Source organism: Suncus etruscus, chromosome 14 (genome assembly GCF_024139225.1).
Source record: "Suncus etruscus isolate mSunEtr1 chromosome 14, mSunEtr1.pri.cur, whole genome shotgun sequence".
In the NCBI taxonomy this organism is placed as follows: domain Eukaryota; kingdom Metazoa; phylum Chordata; class Mammalia; order Eulipotyphla; family Soricidae; genus Suncus; species Suncus etruscus.
The window spans coordinates 16242610-16259737 of NC_064861.1; the positions used below are offsets into that span (position 1 = coordinate 16242610).

The 17128-nt window shown below is 35.5% G+C and overlaps 1 protein-coding gene across 1 annotated transcript in view; it reads right to left on the reverse strand.

Annotated features, from left to right (window-relative positions):
* Positions 1-17128, reverse strand: part of TNIP3 (TNFAIP3 interacting protein 3) — a 54024-nt gene that overhangs the window by 23101 nt on the left and 13795 nt on the right. Inside the window, exons 2-6 of the mRNA XM_049787334.1 lie at positions 13535-13618; positions 9505-9585; positions 6921-6986; positions 5569-5697; positions 2296-2424 (exon numbers count right to left, since the gene is read on the reverse strand). Of these exons, the coding sequence (XP_049643291.1) occupies positions 2296-2424; positions 5569-5697; positions 6921-6986; positions 9505-9585; positions 13535-13597 (468 nt within the window). The 5' untranslated portion in view covers positions 13598-13618. The remainder of the gene's footprint in view (positions 1-2295; positions 2425-5568; positions 5698-6920; positions 6987-9504; positions 9586-13534; positions 13619-17128) is intronic.

Below are 17128 nucleotides of genomic sequence, written 5' to 3' on the forward strand. Positions count from 1 at the left end.
TCCCATATGGTCCCTCAAGCCTACCAGGATTAATTTCTGAGTGCAGAGTCAGTAGTACACCTAGCACCACCAGGTGTGGCTCCAAAACCAAAAAGAAAAAAAGAATAAAGAAAAAATTATTATAATGGTATGATTTTTTTTCTGCAGTTCACGAGCTCTTAATGCATGTGCTAAGTGAGGAAAAAAACCTCATATCTCATCACTTTTTTTAATCTATATATTTTTTAACAAGACAGATTAAAGTGTAGCTGTGGGGAAAGAAAATGTTTCCTGTTTGAACATCCTTTTATTGTCCATTATTTGTATTAAATACATTTTGTCTCTTAAAACATTAATTTCAGATTAAGAGTTGGTCATTGAACATTTTATGTACCTAATAAGTTATTTAACAATCTATTAAAAATATTTAAGAGCAAGGTCCTTCTGTAGGACTCAGAATAGATCACTGAACAAAATAGAAAAAGCTCAGCACAACATAATAACTACTGCATTATGACTACTGACTTTCTGAGTCTCTTCTTTTAGTATTTATATATCAAAATTATATTTTTACTGCATTATTATAAATTATAAATTATAAAATTATTATAAATTTGAAAATATGCTTTCAACCTAGATGTTCCTTTTGTGCTTTGCCTTTCAAGAATAACTAACCACATTCATAGACCCCTATAAGTATTAAGAGCTTTCAATTCTCACTCTTGTTTAATATAGCAGCCAGCCCTGCAAAATCCTACCTGATTGCTAGACAGCAAACAAACAATATAATAAGCATATGACATATATGAAGTAGTTTTAAATTCAAAGAAAAATAGTAAATACCAGATTTATAGTATGTAATTTGAATTAACATAAGAGAAAAGTCCTATAGAGTTGATATTTCTCAAAATATTTACTGAAATTTATTTTTTTCCAGTGAGATTTAGTCATAGAAAGCAGAATAAAAATTAGTATTTTTTAACTTCATGTATTGTGAAAATGATAAATACAGATGCATAAAACTGAATGTTCACTTGGACACGAGCAGAATAATTTCTTGACTACTTATTTTTACTGTTTTTATAAGCTAATGTATACATTCAGGAAAATGGACAAGAGAAACATAAAAAATGAGAATGATTTCAAAAAGAATCTCAGTTAATGTTAGTGACTTTAATTCATTTGGGGAAGGGATTCAAGCTTGAAAAAAAGGAAGATTCATTTTCCTGAATTTGTTCTCTTAGTATTTTTTTTTCCTTTAGAGGACAGAGAATTACATTGTTCATGAAACCAATCTCCATTTCCTCTTTTCTCCTGCACAATAATTTGTCTTGCAAATAGATTAAACATAACACTTCTAAAGTACTCTTTCAAGGCCACTTAACCCTTTGAGGATATTTAAATGACATCTCTAAACAGTAGTTAATTACAATGTGATTGCACAATTCGAAAGTACAAGCACAAAGCGTGTTTCCAACCCCCTATTTTTATTCTAGAATATCATTTTTGTGGCTTTGGTCAAGAAATATTGAACTTGAATAGTACCTATCTAAATTCAACCACGAACTATCTGGCCCACCCATAATTCGGCTTTTAAAACTTAGCAGCAGTGTTTTCAAGTTATTCCCTGAATAAGTTTGTGATACTTGCCCTAAGAAAATAAAATGTTTGTCTATAAAACACATGTGCACACCAATGAATGTACATTCCAATGAATTGCTTTGCAGCAATTCACAGGTAATACCTTGCAATAAAGTTGGAACAAAAAACATCAATTTACTTGGATATTCCCAAGAGACATAACCTCCACCCCGATCCATTCAGAGGTGAATTTTATATTGATTCTTGGAAAGGCAACCACCTCAGCCTTGGGGGTGTGGGGTCTAGGGGTGCATTTAGCCTGCTTCCATGCAGTCTACATAACACTCAGAGCAACAAGGGATGGTTTTAAAGAGAATATTGTTTTCGGAGGATCATTTTTGTGGTTGACAGAAAGAAATGCTATCATTTTCATATAGCTACATAGTTATTCTAAACTAAAAACAAAACCAACATTTGGCTATCCTCTCTCACTTCTCCTTATTTCTCTTTTTCATGATGATTATTTGTAGGAACATGAATCTTTTAGGTTTCCTTAGCCAAGCAGAACTTTCTAAAAATTGTAGTAGGAGAGATTTCTAAAATTATGGAGAGACTCCTGTGGCAGCCTGAAAGCCCCATTGGAGTAGGAATTATTTTTTGGTGACTCTCAGTCTGGAATATGATCTTTTTATAGAGTTATCTCTGTTATCACCCCCATTTGACCTGCTCTGATACCTTATTGAGGCGTTTTATTTCACATTCGTAATGTTCCTTCTTCTTATTTGCGAGGGCATTTTTTTCCTTTAAAAGCATATTCTCTTTCTTCAAGTCATGCAACTCTTCACTTATGTCTTCCTTTTCCTTCTGAAGTAAAAAGCAGAAAAATTAGATCAAGATGATATTGGATGGATACTAATAAAAACAGGTAAAAGCAAAAGGATCTGCCAAATTTTTCACTTGGCATTGAGATCATATTCCTGGATGAAACAAGATATGGTACAAGAAATTTTTCTTTTCTCCTTAATGTTCCTAACTTTTCTGAGCCCCGCCCCCTGAAAATGATATGAAAATCCCCAGGAAATGATGTAAAAATCTTTAATCCTCACTATCAATAGTCAAGTCCATAAATAAAATAAGCTGATTCCTATGGTTTCTGTTAATAGATAATGTGCTCAGTAAAATTCATGGTTCTTAAGATAATAAATAATCACTGCAATAAAAATACTCAGTATCCCGAAGCCTAAGAATGATTTTTTCTGTATTGCAGAGAACAAGAAGTAGAGAGGGAGAGGAAGAAAACTAGGAAAACAAGACATAAACACACACTTGCCCCTGGTAGTGGCTGAGATGTGACTCAAGTGGCAGAGCTGAGGCCTTTCATATAGGAGACTGAGTTCAGTACCTGGTACCTCTATAACATCATCATTCATTAAAGTTTCAGATGATCTCCAGAGTCCTAGGTAACTAAAATAGGACTTGTTGTTCAGGTATAAATAGGCTCTAAATTCAGGCTCTAAATATAAATGTAGTCAAATTTATATTGTAGATAGTAAACTGAGAAAGTGAATTGGATTCTTAGTGGAGATTTGCTTTCATTTTATTAGATGTGTGTGTGTGTGTGTGTTGTGTGTGTGTGTGTGTCTATAAAGGGATTGAATTCATATGTATAAGACAAGTGCTCTAGTGTTGAGCTATATCCCATGCCAAGAGATTGAAATTTTAACTTAATAAAATTAATATTACAGAATCTAGTTAAATAAAATGAGAAAGTAACTATATATATATTTGGTAGTTTCATAATTGATATCCTATAATAAAATAAATTTAACTCATCTATATTAAGAAATCTATTTTAAAACCAGAGAAGCAAAACAGCAGATAAGGTATTTGCATGTGGCTGACTTGGATTTGTTCTTCAGAACCACAAATGCTTCTCTGAGTGCTGCCATAAGTGTTCCTTGAGCACAAGTGGTATGGCCACATATATCTTTTAGGCCAAAGACCCTTTTTAAAAAGTCTATTTTAGGTGATGTTCTTTAAAAATGAAAGCATTTTATTTGCTTTTGTCTAAATTGTAAACCAAGGGGCCAGTAGTTAAGGAGCTGGCCTTGACTGATTGGATCATGGGCATCACATGAGCTCTACTGCCAGGAGTGATGCCTGAGATTCAAAGTAAACCCTGATTGCTGCTGGGCATGTCCACCCCAAATGAAAAACCAAACAAATAAAGAAAAACCTCAAACCCCCAAAGCAGAAAACACTCAAGAAAGGAAACCCCAAACCAAGAAATGCACAGGTCAGGGTAACACAGAACTAGTTGAGAGAAGAGTGATGTCTCAACCATGTTGAGGGATACTTGTTCAGTTTTCCTGTGTCAATTCACATCCTCCTCCTGGAAGAAATTGATGATCCAGCCACAGATGATCCAGGACTGGAGTCAACCAGTCCTTCCTCCACCAATGCATCATCAAATTTGCATGTTAGACAACCAATTGGAATTTGAGGGACTTAAGCCTAATTTGTTTGGCCCAGCTGAGTGTGACCTTTTCTTTCTGTATACAGCCTTCTCTATCCCTCAGCAAGCAGAACCAGGATTCAAAGCTTCTGGGATCTTTGTCTATAGTTGTAAATGCACCAAGTTTTTTGTCTGTGTTTAACAAAAGAACCAATCCCTTTATCATTTATGATGACTCAAAAAAATCATCCAGTCTTTGGGGGTGGAGGAGAGCAAGGGGAACATAGTTCCTAGTCATGGTATGATTGGACCAGGAAAATACTAGCATAGTGCCCAAAGGGAAGTGCTACACCTTAGCTGTCTGACTCACTATGACAGAGTCCCAGTAAGTTAGGAAATTCTGGGCTGACCCTGTCTACTCTGAGGCCACCCATTACACGGTCTCAGAATGAGATTGGTTGGAAGTTCAACCAATGCCTCTAGAGTCTCCTCAGATTTTTTTTTACATCTTGATATTTCTAAGTCTATCTACAAAAAAATAGAGAAACCATGAGAGTTTAAGGGGTTTCTTCTTTTTCTTTTCCAATCGATATTATCCAATATCTTAAAGCAAAACCCAGAGTGTGTTTTTGAGAAACTGTTTCAGTGGCCATTGTCTGGTTTGTGGCAGGAATAAAATGGGACCTTGAATCTAAAAATCTAGCACCAGGTTTAAATTCCATCAGCTCTGCTATTCCTTGGCCAGCCATTCCAAGTCATCTAAAAATATTTATTTTATTTAATTTTTTTTGTTTGTTTTGGGGCCACAACAGCTCCAACAGCTCCTGCCTCTGCACTTAGGGATCACTCTTTGCAGGCTCATGGGACCATATGGGAAGCAGAGACTGAACCCAGGTCAGCGAGCGGCATGCAAGGCAAGCGCCCTACCCGCTTTAGCCCTCTCTTTCTCATCTTTAAAAGGCAAAACCTTTTCCCTATAAGTGATTTGAAAATGTTAGTGAAATCGTGAGTTTGAAGCACTTTTTAAAAAGTGATTTTTAAAAAAAATTTGGAGGTGGGGTTAAGTCATGCATCAAACCACGTTCCAGTTGTGCATCATTCTAAACCTGTATTATATATTATATTAATTACATCATATTACTTATATTATACTAATACACTTTTAGAAAGTGTAATAGTTGACCAGTTACTGTAAAATGTTTTCGTGATTGAAAAAATCAGCTCTCCTTTGCCGAAAAGCAGCTGTACGAAATCACAGCTTCCCAGTATCATTAACATGAGTAATAAAATCATAAATTGATTGGAAAAATAAAAGGGGCAAAATATCCCCACCAAAAAACTATTTGCTCCTTGGCTCAACTGCTTTCGAAATATTATAGATCCATTCTCTAAAGCTGGCAAAGCCTGAGCGTAACCACTTGCTTTGGATCCCGGAAAGTTGAATTTATTTGGGGGTGCTGGAGCACTGCAGAGCATCTAAGAGTTGTCCTAAAAGTGAAAGGTGTGTTTCAGGCTGGCAGGCGAGGCTACCTAAGGCTCAGGCGCGTGCCCACCTCTTTGCGCTGCTGCCCCTCCGGACTGAGCTCCCGAAGCCCGGTGCAGCAGAATCGCTGCTGCAGCTCCGGGTCCAGCGCGCTGAACAATCTCTCCGTCAAGTCCAGTTTCGTTTTCAGGTCTGCGACCTGGAGAAGACGTGAAAGAGTTTGAGGACATAGTTTTCTTTCTTCTCTGAGTTTCTAGAGACCAGTCCTAGAAGTCGCGAAGAGTTTCCGCTTCCCACTAGTCAGTCATTCAGCCCCCTAAGGCTCCAGCTATTTGCATGTAAAAAGGAACTTTTGCTAAAATAATCACCAGTTTCTAGCTTCTTCCACACTTCCAAACTCCACTGCCCACCTAATTGCGCACCCAAAGCTCTGAGAGATTCTAAGAAACTAAAAAGGGCTGAGAGGGTTGGCATAGAGAGGATGCTGCCCTAAGCACAACAGGTTCTTTGTCTTAGGTGTGACCTCCAGGATTAGGCCACCTAAGGAAGGCCAGTTAATTCACCAGCGTGACAGTGGTCCAGAGAGAAAAGCCAGAGTGCACGCTGGTATTCCCTGGGCATGGGAATTCTAGCCACCATCTGGCCCGCCAAGCCACTTAACTGGGGCTCATGGGCTTTCAGATTTGGAGACTCCAAGCTTGCCCCGGAAAGGTAAATTACAAAGTGACCTTGACCCTGGAGTGGCGACATTTCCCAAATTCAATAATTCTGTGAGTATCAAAATGGGGAAGAAGCAAGCAGTACTAAGTATTACTCACTTGTGGTCAAGTTTCTTAATTCTGAATTATTTAGGGGAATTTACTTTCTCCCTTTTCTTTTTCCGTTTTTCTCGCTCTTATTTGATACATGGAATGATTGCAAATTTTACATGCACTTTCACCTACTTAAAATTCTAGTATCCCCAAATTTCTCTCCCATCAAAGCTTGACAGAGAACTTTAGCAAGGAGAGGGGAAATCCCCTTTCCCTCACAATTATTGCTATTTGTCTCTGTGTTTGTGGAACATGGCTTTTGCTGGCTAATTTAAGACTCTCCTTAGGGTGAACTTGAAGCTAAGACTCACCTCAAATATATCTCGATATATTTACCATTGCTGGTAGGTAACAAGGCTAATGCCAGAATAGTTTCTGAGTCATAATAAAGAGTGCATAAACCCTCCAGAGACAGCTCTAGAAATATTTTTAGTACTACTCCTTTGCCATTCTTTTTAGTATCAAACCACCAATAATTTATTTGCCACCCATCCCTGCTACCTTTCAAAAGATGCATGCCACACATCTCCCTCAGCTGGAATCAGTAAGAATGCTGTACCCTCTACTTTACCAAATGAAACAAACTCCAAAGACACAGAGAGGTCTTTACCTTTTTTTCATATAATGCTCTCATATTTCTAAATTGCTGATCCCATTGCTGGTTAACTTCCAGGAGCTGAAATTATTAAAATTTGGTAAATCAACAAAGGTTTGCTACCCATTTCTAAGTTTGACTAAAATCAAATTAATCTTTTGTGGGGGGGGGTATGAGAGAGCTTCCTGACCATTCTGGGCTTACTCCTTATGTGTCTTGGGAGCTGGGGGACCATATGCAGTGCTGAGGATTGAACCCAGGTTGGCTGCGTGCAAGAACTTATCTATATCCAGTCTCCTTGTCCTTCAAATCACATTGAGGATGGGGTAAAGTATGAGTTTGGAACACACCCAGCAGTGCTCAGAGCTTTCTCCTGGCTCTATGCTCAGGGATCACTTCTGGTGACCTTGAACAACCAGATGGGTTTTGAGAATTGAACCTGGGCAAGTCACATATAAGGGAATTGCCTTACCTACTGTATTTCTCTGACCTTCAAGTCACTTCTTTTAAGTACTGAGATTTTGCAAAACCCAAAGATAATTTTCCTCTGCAAGTTTTTTTTTTGTTTGTATGTCTGTTTTGGGGCCACACCTGGGGCCTCTTAGGGGTTACTCCTGGCTCTGTGCTCAAAAATCGCTCCTGACAGGCTTCCAGGACCATTTGGGATACCGAGAACCGAACCCCTATCTGTCCCCAATTCAGTCACTTGCAAGGTAAATGCCCTACTGCTGTGCTATAGTTCAGGGCCCCCTTCTGCAAGTTTTGTTGGGTTGAGAAGGAACTGAATTGAACACAAACCCACCTTTGGATAAATTAGATCACATCTAAAAACTGTCAAGTCTTAGATAAATCTTGGTAAGTCTGTTGGACACATTATCAGTATCTTTTTACTTTGCTTAATTATTCCTATTTAATTCAACCAAAATCTAGTAAAAATCATAAATAATTTTCCCTATTCTATTTTTATATACAATTTTTAGACATTTCCATATTTTTCTTATATAGATTGCTATAAAATATTTCTTTCATCTTTTTATTTTGGTTTTTGGACCATAATCAGTGGTGCTGAAATTGTCTCTCTACTTGGGGAATCACTCCTAGGCAGAATGGAGTGTCTCTAATGGCACCTGTGCAAGGGGTCAAACTGGGACTCAGGACAATGCAAGTGCCGTACCTTCTGTCCTATCTCTCTGGCCCTCTTCCAGCTTCATAAAAATAGATGATATTAACATTTCAAAACCTGTGAAACGATTTTCATTTGCTCACAATATTGTGCTTTGTCAAATTAACACAGAACTTGTAACATATACTCAATGAATGGATCATATCACTTTCTTTAAAGATTTTCAAGAAATAAAGGTTGTCATAAGGCAAGTTTAGAAGTAATTTAGGTTCCAAACATTTTGAAGTGTTAAGTGTTAATAGGAAAAAGAAGAAACAGTATGATTAGTGTTTTCATTTCCTTCTAAAGGACAGCCTGCAACTTCCTACATTAGGAGAAATTGATGCTAACTAACATTTATCAATATGAGTCAAGACATAAAAAAACAGACACATGACAAAAAGGTAACAAGACTTTATCCTGATTAGTACTAAGTAAGAGTGGCAATTACTAAGAACTTTTGCTGAAATAAAGTCATTTTGCATGAAACTATAGAATATAGTATAGAAATACCAGATGAGTTGATATATGAGAGATTAGCATTTCTATTCTATGGTTACATTACTCTGCTATGTTTCAGTAATTTTTTAGAAAGGCGCATTATTTTATGCAATATCAAAAAGAGCATCAGAAAGTGGCTTATAGAATGAAGTAGAAAAACAATGCAAATTGAACAACAAACAATGATAATATTGTCACACTTCTCTATCAAAAAGAATAGAGAGATTCTAACATTCATTAAACTCAGAAAAATAAACTCATGGTAGGGGCCGAAGAGATAGCACAGTGGTAAGGCATTTGTCTTGCACACAGCTGACCCAGGACAGACCCAGGTTTGATTTCTGGCATCCCATCTATTCCCCCGAGCTTGCCAGGAATATTTTTGAGCTCACAGCCAGTGATGCCGGATGTGGCCCAAAGACCAAAATAAAATAAAATAAAACAATTAAATAAAACTCATGTTAATATCAGTCACACTTCCATTTTAGAAACAATTTTTTTATTATTAAATGATGACCTTGTGCCCTATTCAATTGGATGCCCTAACTCATGATAGCACAGCACCTAATTCAACTATACTTAAAGGTGTCCATAATAAAGTTTCAAGATGTTTATCAGATTGAAAAGAATAAAGGGAAGAGATGAGAGGCTCTTGTGTTCCAAATAGAGAAAGCATGGACATTTTGAGAAGTGTATAATTATGAATTTTGTGTTTCTCGGTTCTTATATGCCTAAAATACAGTGACATAGTAACAAAGAAATGAATAATAAAAAACAGCATTTGCTGTCAAATGCAGCAAAAACATTAAATTAAAATGCAGCGCAGTATCCTTTGACCCAATACAACAATGGCAACAACAAAAACAAATATGGTGCTGAGTGATACATTCAGCTTATGTGTGGAACATGCTACTTCAACAAATATTTCTAAATTACCTCTTTTCTCTGCTTTTCTAAGCATTTTATCTTTTGTTCAAGAGAATTTGTCAAATTCTTTCTTCTTGATGATTGAGCACACTATAAATAAATAAGTAAATGAGTGAATGAATAAATAAATAAGTGATGGGTGAAATAAGCTAAGCACTCAGTAAGTTAAGAAGCAGGGTGATGTTGTCTTCTATAAATTCCATACATTTGACCAAATTCTCTGTTGTGGTTTATAAAAAGATCTTAGTCTAGCAGTAACAATCCTTTCACCATAGTCTTTCATACAATAAGCTTTATATTATAGTTAAATAAACTCTAGATTATAGCTTAAAAATAAAGCCCTATGTTATAGTTTATATTGTGAGTTATTTACTAAAATAGTATCTTTATAATTTATAAATGTAGCTCAGCAGTTTATTTTTGTTTGTTTGTTTTTTGGGCCACCCCCAGCAGCTCTCAGAGGTGGCTCAGGGGTGCCTGGCTCTGAGATCAGAAATCACTCCTGGCAGGCTTTGGGGGGCCATATGGGATCGAACCCGGATCCATCCTGGGTCAGCAGCATGCAAGGCAAATGCCTTACAGTGCTATTGCTCTGGCCCTGTAGTGCATATTTTAAAATAGGATTTTTATAAATTTGGATTTTTATTCTTTTGCAAGATACATGAATGTAGTTACCTGAGACAGGATAGTCTCATGAAAATATTTTTAGGAATTTACAGAGTTAACATTTCTAAAATGTCGATTTTGTTGATGTATCAATAATCTAAAGAGTCAGTAGAGTGGTAGAACATGAAGGAAAAATAAAGATCAATTCATATAGCTAAAAGGTTAATAGTTTGTGTGAAGTCCTGGGTTAAAAGAATAAATGAATTAATAAATGGTTTCTGGCTGATTTTAAAACTATAGTCAACTAGTTATCTCAGTGAATAGCATATAGTTATTTTGTAAATGTGGGTATTCTATGTATAATTTTATCTAGCCACCTGAATAAAGCTACAAGTATTACAAATTTAGATTACTAATAAAACATTGGCAACATGTGAAAGTTAAAGATCTGTGTGTGTATTTTTATGTGTGTGTGTGTGTATGTGTGTGTGTGTGCGCGCGTTGCGCGCGCAGGGGTGGGGGTGGGGACGGGGGTGTTGTGTTCATTTAAAGCACAGAAGCCCTGGAATTGTCAGCCTGTTTTCTGTTTAACTCAACCACCAGCAAAGCTCACTTGAGAAATGTCTTCTCTATTGTAACTGAATGGTCTTTTTCAACTAAATGTGTCATCTCTGAATTATATACATAATACAATGGGGTGGGTGTTGTGGGCAGTGTCTAAATCTTCTGTTCAATTTTAGGCTATATTGTCATGCAATTTCTTAAATACATTAATGAATAATTAAGAAATATCTTAAAAACATTTTTATCTTTGCTAGAGATGATTATAGGAACTGTTCTTTTACAATCATTGTGTGACTTCAATGGTCTTTTTGCCTTAGAAATTATTTATAATGGAGAGATAGCTTGGGGCCAGGGATACATGCATTGCAACGGCAAGAAACTTAATTTGATCCAAGGGCTGTACAGACCCCCAGTAACCACAGGCTGTAGCTCGGATGGCTTCTAGCACTGGGTTGGAACAACAGAACATTTCAGCATGGACAGTAGAAGATTCTAGAATCCTGCTACTGCTTGGGAGACTCTCCCCTGATCCCCCAAAATGTTTTCTAAGACTATTTTTCTATCTTGTCATGGGTTATTTACTGTAATGTTTTTAGGGTTTGATGAGATTTTACAGCTCTCTAATCACTTTTCTTCGTTTTCTTAGCTTTTTATTCAGCCTTATGTAAAATTAAGACCACATTATAAAATAAATGTTGTTCTATAGGTCAACAAATTCATAAAATACTTTCTTCTTATTTCAAAAAACTAGTTTAGTCAGTGATGTCACTGGTTTAGAAGTGGTTTAGAAGTGATGGTTTAGAAGTAATGTCACAGAATTCAGGTGACAAATCTCTGCAATTGGGCTGTCTATTTTTTTGAAAGTTTTCCAAGAAAAGGAACTCATTCTGGATTGAACAGACTAAATAACAGATATGTTGTGAACCATCTTTACTTAGTGTAGATCTGAACACACATGAGAGGTACTATGAAACTAGACTCTCTAGCACAGTGATTTTTACAAATCACTATGAGAACATGTTAGTTCTGGGCATCCTGAACATGGATCCAGAATTTCTACGGAGAGAGCACAACATCTCTCTTTTCTCCAATGGACTTTATTTTCAGAACCATTTTAGGTTCACAACAAAACTGAAAGGAAGTTTTTAAAATTTTCCATACACTTTCTGCATGTACACATAACTAACTTCTTCCAATGGAAATAGCCCCCATCAAAGTAGTACATTAATTTTAATAGACAAATTACCACATATTCACCATTTTCACCCCTATCAATAGTTGCATTAGAGTTAACTCTTAAGGATGAACCTGAAGATTTAGACTAATAAATAATGACATGTATCATTGTTACAGTACCCCTGGAATAAGATTCTTCTGCAAATTTATTACAGCATCATCTTAAATAACTCTCACAGGGTATCATAATTTCTACTAAAGTTCCAGTTTCTCCTATTCCAGAGTTTAGAATATGTACTCTGAATCCTCAAAGTATTCTTTCTCCATTTAGTGATGCTAATAAAAAATAATCTGTGTATGGCCCTGCCTTCTGGGAATCTAGATTAGAAATAATCTGGTTTAGAATTGGCATTATGGTTCAAAAAGATATGTGGGAGCTTGGGTTCAGTCTCCAGCTCTTCTTAGTTCCCTTAGTACTTGAGCAATAATCCAAAACAAATATTAAAAAAACACAAGAATAATCAGAAAAAAATCACTGTTCAATCAAAAATAAAGTTAAGTATATAACATATTTTTCATATATAATTTTATTATTGAAATATAAATATAAATTTGACCCTTGATTTTGATTTGATAATTAAAAATTACTGAAAAACTATGTATTAAATTTTTAAGAGACAGAGAAAGTATGGTAATAAATTTTTTGTTGACCATTCATGTTTAATGAGGGATTTCTTTGTAGATAAGAGTATATTAAAGACTATAACATAACAACAAATATTCTTCAAATGAAAGAAAGGCCAAGGATATGCCTCAGCAGTAGAGTATATGCCTGCTTGCAGGAGGTCATAGGCTTAATTCCTAGTACCACCAACAATTAATTAAATCAAGCAAAACAAATCAAACAGAATTTGGAGGGGAGCTTTTTGTAATTGCTTCAATTTGTAATTGTTTCACTTCCTAGTTGTTAATGAAGGCATTTAGTATTGCTAAAAAATACAAATGATTTTAGTCATTGATTCTAATAGTTTCATTTTCACAAAATTTATTTACTATAATGTGCGACCTGTACTTGAACTATTAGAACATTTATTTCTTGTTTACCTTAACATCCATATCAACTTCTGAGTTTAATTATAATACTGCAAAGCTAGAATTAGAATCTGTAAATATACGTAAATTTCTTGTGCACCTTGTTTATTTTGAAACAGTTTTAGAAATTACATTCATTCCTCCATTCAGTTCGGGAGTATCTGTTGCAGTAAATAGTAATGGAACAAAATCTGTGGTATTGCATATGTGTATATTATATTACAGATTCCTTATTACTAACATATCTTCTATTGTTTATTAAAGCAATTTGATAACCTGATTAAATAATACATTGAATAAAATTTTTCTAAATCTGGAGCAAAACTATGGAGCTCATAGAATTGAATATGTGAAAAAAATCTAGACAGAATACAACTTCACTCTGTATAAAGAAGAAATGGCTCAGATGGGTCAAAGAAAATACAGCCCTCACTCAATATTTTTTTCATTGTCATACAGTGTTTAAAGTTAAAGAACAGAGCTTAATCTTAGCTAAAGGAAAAAATCAGTTGTTTTAACTTTACTATTGCATAATTAATTATTAGAAATTCCATGAATTATAGAGACCGCTAATTCACCTCCTAGAAACGTTTGTCCTTACCTCAGCATTCTCAGAATGTTCTGTATTATTTATTCGAGCTGTGCCCTCTACCAAATGTTCCATCGAAGTTGTTTTTCCTGGAGTCTTGGAAAACAAGGAGAAAGGGAGAAAAACAAATCTCTTTGGCTTTTTGGGGTGAGACCTAAAATACTAAAGTTTTTGAAAGAACATGCAGTTAATTTAGGATAAAAAGTCACAGCACTAGCTTTTCATGAAAAATGATCAGTAGTGACTCTTGCATGTGAATGATAGAGAAAATGGTTCTAAGTACAGCAACTGTGATTTTAGCTTTTCTTCTCTTCCCAACAGGGATTTCCCAGGATGTCTCAAGTATACAGGCAGTGACTAAGACAGGGGCTGGCAGAGTAGCTTTGCTATGGTATGTAAATTTCCCTTTCTTCCTTTACTGGCAGTTTCTCCCACTATAGGAGGAAGTTACCACAAAAGCCCGTGCAAACCAAATCTTACCTCAGTAGCTTAGCTGCCATCACTTCAGTGTTTCCCAGAGCAATGAAGTAACCGATGACTTTTTGACAGTTGGATTCTACTTGTTTCCTTAAGGGCAAGGTTTCCTGGCAATGACTTATACATATGAATTTAGCTGTTTGGAATTTAATGAGTCATGCCCAAATCTATAAGGATTCATAATTCTTATGGAAATAATAGATAAAGAAATAAATAAAGAAAACAGGCATTGTTTGAGAATCAAATCTATATTGGAAAGAAAAGGTTTTTTTTTTTTATTGTGGGCAAAGTGAATTACAAATCTTTCACAGTAATATGTAAGGCACATAGTAGTAATGAATGAGGCACAGAAAAGTTTTATATTGGAAAGAAAGTTTTAAGTTGGCTCTCTCCATAGATCAGTCTCCTTCAGAGGTTAATTCTAGATTTTCTTTCTCTAGGCCTCAAAGAAGTTAAATCTTTGTGTGCATATATGTGTTCCCATGCGTGCGCGTGTGTATGTGTATGTGTGTGTGTGTGTGTGTGTGTGTGTGCGTGTGCGTGCATGCACTGCAAGTTATCTTTAATTAGTTGACTTTTTCTTTTATAGGGCATTAAATGTACAAAGCACAAAAGCATGGAGCTCCACCCTCTGGCCACAATGGAGCAGAAGATCTCATTCTAGACTTGTAGGAAAGGGAGGGAGTGAAAGAAGACACAAGTACCAGTATACAAAATGGAAAGAATGTTGTTGGAAAAAGGAAAGGAAGAATCTATAGTCAACCAGTTAGTTTAAATTTTTCTTCAGTCCCATCTATGAGTTAGCTGTATATATACACATATGTGTATATACACTATAAATCCTAAAACTCATGTAATTTAAGCACTTTCAAAGAGAATGGATGAGTATCCAAGATTTCATCTTAATTTTTCTCATTTTTCTCCTTTATATCTTCCAATTCTAGGTCAGAAGAGCACCTTCAACTTCATATGCTTTAGGCCAAGGGACTTTGCAACATGCACTTTATACAAAACCTATGCACAGACTAAAATGAGATTGGCATGGCTTTATTTATTATGTTTTTAGGATTTTTTTCATTTTTATATGGAGTTCTCCTGGCATATTGAATTCCCTTTGTTTTCTGAGATGAGTCATGTGTATTCATACAGGGTTGTTCTATTCCATGGAAATATTCTGCTCTCTGGGCCTCCATACCACTTGGTGATCTAGCGAATACCTGTCTGCCCTTGACTTTATCTGCTCTCCCTTAAACAGCCAATCAGAATGCTTTGATTGGCATTTCCATGATGGCTTGGTCACATGTTTATGTCACATGTTTATGTTAAGTTTACCTCTGTATCTATAGTACAATACACAGAGCATGAGTCCAATACATTTTGCTGAATAAGTTGATTACTAACTGTATATCAAGTATATAGACTTTTATAATTGGAATGCATGTGTAGGTATATGGTTATATATGTGTATCTGCTGGTTTCTTGAGCCAGTTGAAGGGTACAGTAAATTGAAACAGAGGGATGTATCCTTAAAACAACATCCAATGACCGATGGTAATTAAATATTGTTTGGAATTCTTAAAACTAGAACTCAGATACCTGATGTTAGGGACCATAAACAGACATTTCCTTGAGACTGAATGCTGGTTATCAGTAAATAAAATAATCATAAAACTATTTTTCTTTCAAGCATTCACTCGTTATAAACAGCTTCACATTCACTTCAGCCTTATCTGTGTATTTGGTAATAACTCTGTGGATGTAGTAATATTGACTTAGGGAAGTGGTTGAAAGAATATTTTCTTACCAGGAAGTACATTGTTGTTTTGGACCTTCTCTGTACATATAATCTCATGCTGGTACCTATCCTGTAATTCACTGTTTCGGCACATGTCATTGTGATGTCTTTCTTTGGATAAAAGTCCTCTATCCCTGAGGTTGTTTTTTTTTTATTATAACAACTCTGCCTCTTCTGTTATCAGCCTAATGATAAACAGATTTATTGTTATCTCCAGAGAGCTATTTAGTGATTTATGAGCAAATAAAAACTCTTCTAGAGGGAGAGTCCTAATTTTTTTCTGATATAAAGGAAACTTAGGCTGTCTCTAGGCTAGTATTTGGAATAAACTAGATATTTTCCCAATCCTTATGCCCACTTTTTCTCAACTCCACCCCAACCAGCATCCTTCATCTTTCTATACCTTTGGATTGGCACTTGTCTTACAAACTGGTCCATAGACCAGTAGTTAAAACTAAGGTTTACCAATGGTTTTCAAACTATCTACACCTGTGAACCAACACTAATTCAACTAATTGTTGAAGACCATTGATACATACTTTGCAAGTCTGACTTATAGTCAAAGACTTCATGAGAAGTCTTACTTGCTGTAATTACTTTAGTTAAATAGAAAAAAAACAATTTAAAGAAAGATGTTGAAAGAAAAGATAAAGGACCACCACTAGTCATTGTTCTGTAGCTATCATTTGAGTTGACAATTTTCTGAGACAGTACAAGAGACATCACACTTCTATAAAGGCTTGAAGTATCTTTTAAAAGTAGAATAAACTTAGAGCTTTCTTTCATGACCTTTTAGAATGAAGACAGAATGAGACAGAAACAGAGACAGAGATACAGAGACAGAAAGACAGAGACCTCATTCTCAGCTTTAATTATTACAGCAGGAACAGGAGTTTCCGATGGGCTGCAAAGGGTAGATGGCATCTGATAGACATAAAAACTCAGATAGTGTGTTATAATAAAACATAGATAGACAAATCTAGTGTGAGAAATAATGAAAGAGTCATTTTAGCTAGAGTAGTTCTTATGTATAGTATATAATGATAAAATGCATTAGTTATAGATTAAGACATTTTGATTTTATTGTATGGTCCTTGGGGAGTGCCCAAGGACCTTCAAGCAAAGGAAATACTTAACCAAAGTGGTTTTCTAGTAAAATCCACCCTGGTCATGTCTATTGTGTACTAAATGGATGAGGTTGACAATGAGAATAGCAATTCATAGATAAGATTATGAGAAATGTTCAAAAATATTAAAAAAATCTCATGGTAGTCAAAGTATTTCACAATCAGTTTACCTGGGTCACTCAAAATGGACCTCCTCAAATGATTTTA